The sequence below is a fragment of the Macrobrachium nipponense genome, chromosome 7, assembly GCF_015104395.2.
Source record: "Macrobrachium nipponense isolate FS-2020 chromosome 7, ASM1510439v2, whole genome shotgun sequence".
NCBI classification, from domain to species: domain Eukaryota; kingdom Metazoa; phylum Arthropoda; class Malacostraca; order Decapoda; family Palaemonidae; genus Macrobrachium; species Macrobrachium nipponense.
Window position 1 is genome coordinate 82805870 of NC_061109.1, and position 4940 is coordinate 82810809.

General features: G+C 46.4%; 1 protein-coding gene across 1 annotated transcript in view; it reads left to right on the plus strand.

Moving 5' to 3' along the window:
* Positions 1-2504: 2504 nt before the first annotated feature.
* Positions 2505-4940, plus strand: part of LOC135217635 (transcriptional regulator Myc-like) — an 11670-nt gene continuing 9234 nt past the window's right edge. The window contains exon 1 of the mRNA XM_064253600.1: positions 2505-2586. Within this exon, the coding sequence (XP_064109670.1) occupies positions 2505-2586 (82 nt within the window). The remainder of the gene's footprint in view (positions 2587-4940) is intronic.

Sequence of the window (4940 nt, forward strand, 5' to 3'; positions counted from 1 at the left end):
AGCCCTATACCTGCGTGTCGTCCTACGGAACGCTCATTCATTATAGAGTATCCACCATTTTGGATCACTGAACCAAGGAACGCCCTCCTCATAAGTGCCGTGCACCTGTATTGGACCTACAGGTAGCCCATTCCAGCGTCTCCCAACTTAGGAACCGCCCTTAAGTGTGACGTACGCCCGTACACCCTCCATTTTGATTTTTCCACTCTTTAGAAGGTGCCAATCCGCCAGAAGTGCCACCAACTTACGGGACATTCCCAAGTGCCACAGAGCACCCCCAGTCTTCTCAGACTTTTCTTTCTCTACCACGCCGCAGAACACCTTTCCAAGTGAGTGCCACTCCTTTTCAGTAGGCACTCCTATCCATTCCGTACCCTTCCAATGGCCATTATTTTCATTTTTTTTTTCCCATTTTCAGCCCCTCTACTACAGCCTAAGGGAAATGTCTTCCCTGCTTTCCCGTGACTCCAACCTTGCCGTAGACTCGAGAGGCTCCGAGTCCCTCATAACTCTGGGCAAGGAGGCCGGTTTGGACACTGGACCAGCACTAGACCAGTGGATAAAGGCGCAGCAGGCTGCCGCGCGCCTGCAAGAAAAGGAAGAAAGAGAAGCAGAGGAGAAAGCCCAGAGAAAGCAGAGAGAGAAGAGAGAAAGAAGCAGAGAGGCCAAGGGCAAGAAAGGAGCGAGCAAAGCATGAGCTTCGCTCTCAAGGAGAACGGAACTCGACATCAAGCGGGAGAAGGCCCGTAAAGGAGGAGTATCCTAGCTCAAGCCACTCTGCCAGCTTCCAGCCCTGCACCCATGCTTCTCTCTTAGTCCCGCCGTCTCTGGTCAGCCTGACATCCTTGCGATTTGTGAGCCTGGTCTTGATCCAGTGCCCGAGATAGAAATTTTTTCTCTGCACCCATCTCAGCCTCTTACCCTTTTACCTTTAGCCTACCTCCTCCCTTTTCCCTTTGGAAGAGGTAAGCCCACCAGTTGACCCCGGACTTGTTTCGAGGGTGATCCAACAGAGGACTCTTCACCTGTGCCAGAGCACCCCACTGCCCAGCCCTCCTTGGTGAACTCCGCAGATTCGCAACCTGGGGCCATCTCGGCCTATTATCATCCAGTGCCACGGAAGAGGTTCTGGAACAAGTTCTTGCCGAGACTGTGGCCGCAAGGGTCACATGTCCTGCAAATTATCGGAGGGTGCGCGAACCACAATATTCCGCGCCATCGCAATGGCCGTCACCAATCCTTCTTTTTCTCTAGGGACCCCCAGCTAAGGGCCCTATAATCCGCTTTCGCCACCCCTCCAAAGCCATTATCAGCCAAGCCACGTCAGAGCCTACGACGACTCTGGCGCTCAAACTCTCCCCTGATACGGGAAGACAGAATTCCCCGAGGGGGCTACCGTCGATAGCCGACAAACTAATCACCATCGAAGTATCAAACCATATCAAGCGATCCTTCCAAAACCGTGCAAATTGAGAGTCACCCGACCTCATTTCTCCAAAGTTTGTACCCTTGCAGTTGCAAGCTACATCCCAGAGGTTATGACCTCCTCCTAGGGCAAGACATGAAGTCTCCCTCAAAATTCAAAAAAGGCCTAGGGTCCTAGCCCCACCACAAAATCACTACAAAGCAAGGAGCCATCGCAATTCTACTTCCTCCAGGAAGTACGTCCACCCAACAGTCTCCCCCGTTACCAAGGAGGGAGATTGACCATTCCACAGTTTCCGTTGCAAAACCTGCAACGTAATAGGGCACATCACGAATTGGCCCTTCAGGTTGCCCTAGCCGACTACCAGCAGCAGACAATGTCCACTTTCCACAAGGCTTAAAAGAGACAGGAGCCTCTGTCTCCCATTTCCAAGGGCACGCTGAGAGGTATTGCAACCCTCCAGTACCCGCCACAGGCGTCCAGTCGACCTCAACTCTCAGCCAGTGCCACTTGGCAGCACTGAGGCAGTGCCAAGCTCCGTCCAGCCTGGCGTAGAAGCCACCACGAACTTGACCTCTGCGCCTGGGCCCTGAGCTCGCGAGCGGCGGGCCTTACTAATAAACCAGGATCCTCCTACAGGAGATCTCCACAGCATGGAGCTTACCGCAGCCCATGGCCAACCCAAAGTCCATGAGTGTTCTTCACCCTCACCTCTGTCGCCCGAGGATGAACCTCCGGCAGACCTTACCTTTAGTACCTCCTCTGGGAAAAACCAGGAACTGCCCGACCAGTCTAGTCAGCCCTGGAGTTTTCCCCTCACGACGGTTGTCGCCGCAGCCGAGTGTGGGGCCTCCCCTGCAGTAGGTTCCACCTCTACACGGTTGCTGCCCCCAGAGACCCGAAGTAAGGGGGTGTTTTCTCCTGAAATCCTTCAGGCTACCGCTGCCTCAGCTCCTGCCGGCAATTTCCTGGCCTTACCCCACCGAGTCGTTGCTCCCGTCTACTCCTAGGACTGGTTATAGCCAGGTCTGAGAATAAGAAGAAGGGACGTAATTAACATATTAACAAAAAGAGCCACATGCTCTCCTTGGCACACCTGTGCCCCACCGAGGTACAGTGTCGCATTCATTTGCAGAATGATCCTGGCATACCCAGAGAAGGTAGCCAGCCCGATCTCTGCCAGTAGCACTAACCCTCTACCCCTAGCCACTTGTAATACTAACCCTCACTTAAATATAATTACCTCATTGCATTTCCCTCCTGGTAAATTAACCACTCATCATCCCCACGCATCATTACCTCTCATTATGTATTTTAACAGTTCCGTCGCTGAACTACTGCTGTGCGTACCACACTCTGGAATGATTGCGTCTTCATTTAACTGTATTGAGTAGGTTAGGCTAATGATTTAGTACCAGGGCATTAGGTTAGTAGCAAGTAGAATTTTCAAGTAACCTTATCTAGGGGTAGAGTAGACTGTCGTCACAAGACAACCTGTAGTTATTTATTAGGCTAGGACTACATCACTATATTAAGTTAGTACACTTAGCATCTTTGCCTATAAGTTAGGTAGGCTCCATTGTAGTCAGCCGTATCGCCTGCTCAAAAAACTTCAAGTTAGAGTAGGAGAACTGGGTTGTCGAGGCGATCAACTTATTTAAGCCAAGACCTTCACGCCCGAAAGGGAGTGAATGCCTCTTCACAGGGGGAGTGCTTAGTCTATCGAAACGCCTCGCCTTCCCAGCAGAGTTTTAGTTATTATACAGTCGTCTTAGGAAAAGTCAAACTCAATTTAAACTATCTTCATTTTTTTCCCTCCCCCCCTCCATCATAAGCTATCTGTTTTAATTCGGAGATGAATAAAACGTCCGTTTCAAAACCGCACTAAAAGAACTTTGCCATCAAAACATTAAAACATCAATGGCATTTCGAGCGCAGGTATCTTTTTCAAAAACTTGAGAACTGAAATAGCAAATGGAAGATTAGTTAACTTGACATTCATAAAGAGATAACTTTTAAAATGCTAATACGTTACTAAGAATGTTAAAAGTAACTAAGTTATATCTTATAATCATGTTTACCGTTTATATTTGTGTATATATATATATATATATATATATATATATATATATATTATATATATATATATATTGCTACGTCTATAGAACGCCTCGCCTTCCCAGCAGAGTTTTAGTTATATTTAATTATAAAAGTCGCAGCCATGCCTTCTGAAGCGACTGTTGTTGGGAGAGTGGGTATGCCGTAGGACTGATATTTCCGGTCTGACGGAAGCTTAGGGTAAGAGAGGCAGGTCACAAGAGTAGCTAGGCTTCGAGATGGATTTTAGGGACTTCTACAATAAGACCTATTTTCCTTCCCAATTTGCTGGCGTTGTGTTTACCACCTTTCAGGCAATGCTCGAGGCGGTTTTTTGGAAGCCCCCGTGATTCGAAACCAAGCAGTATCGCTCTCAGTCGGCTGCGAGACGTGATCTCGGACAGAGGTCAAATGGCCAGCCTCCCAAAATTAGGCTACCCACGACGTACTTGGTGGACCCGGACCCCAGACCTGAACAGAGGTCGGACCGCATTCTTCTCCAAGGATACACAGAATATTGCATAAAGGTACGTCTGAAAGTGTAAACTTCAACCCAGCACCTTTTACTACCATACGACTCTTGCTAAATTCATTTTCAATTCTCATTTTTACCCCTTCTACATCAGAAGCCCCTTTGTCCTCATCGGGCCACGTGCTCCCCTTTGTGACTTGTTAAGGACCAAGTTTTCGTGCATACCTCAGTGAACCATTCGAGTTTACCTTCCCCAATGGTAGAGAATTAATTAGCCTTAATCAAAGCAAGAAGTCATTTTTCCTTTTATCTCGTTAATCTGGGGATTCTTTTCCAGATTCCATGAGTCACGTGCCGCTCTCTGCCGCAAGTGTGCATTAACCAAGTGAATGAAAATCAGCTTGAATTGAAGGAGACTATAAGCCCCAACGTGGGGGCCAATATCATTTAACTTTTCTCCAGGCCAGCACGGGCCTTTCTGTAAAAAATAAATAGTTTTAAAGTAACGAGCTGAGTTTTCTGGCGACCTTCCCTCTAAAGAAAGTTTACGGTAAGTTCAAGCAATTCCCTCTTGAAATCCCTAAATTACTTCCGTTTACGTATCTAGTCTCTCACAAGGCCCTATATACGTAAAAATATATATATATATATATATATATATATATATATATATATATATATATATATAAACATATTTTAAATACATGAAAAAAATTGTATTATGTAAATATACAAAACTGGTATAAAACTCATTTGAAATACATGAACAAATCTAAAATATTTCAAATATTAAAATAAGCTTTCTTTCACCGATAAAACATTTACATCTTTTGTAAGAAAGGAATACAATTCTGAAATACAATATTAAATACGGGAAAACGCTCCATGACAAAAATGAGAACAATAAAGGAATAGATAAAATTACGAAATATGCTATATAGGAAC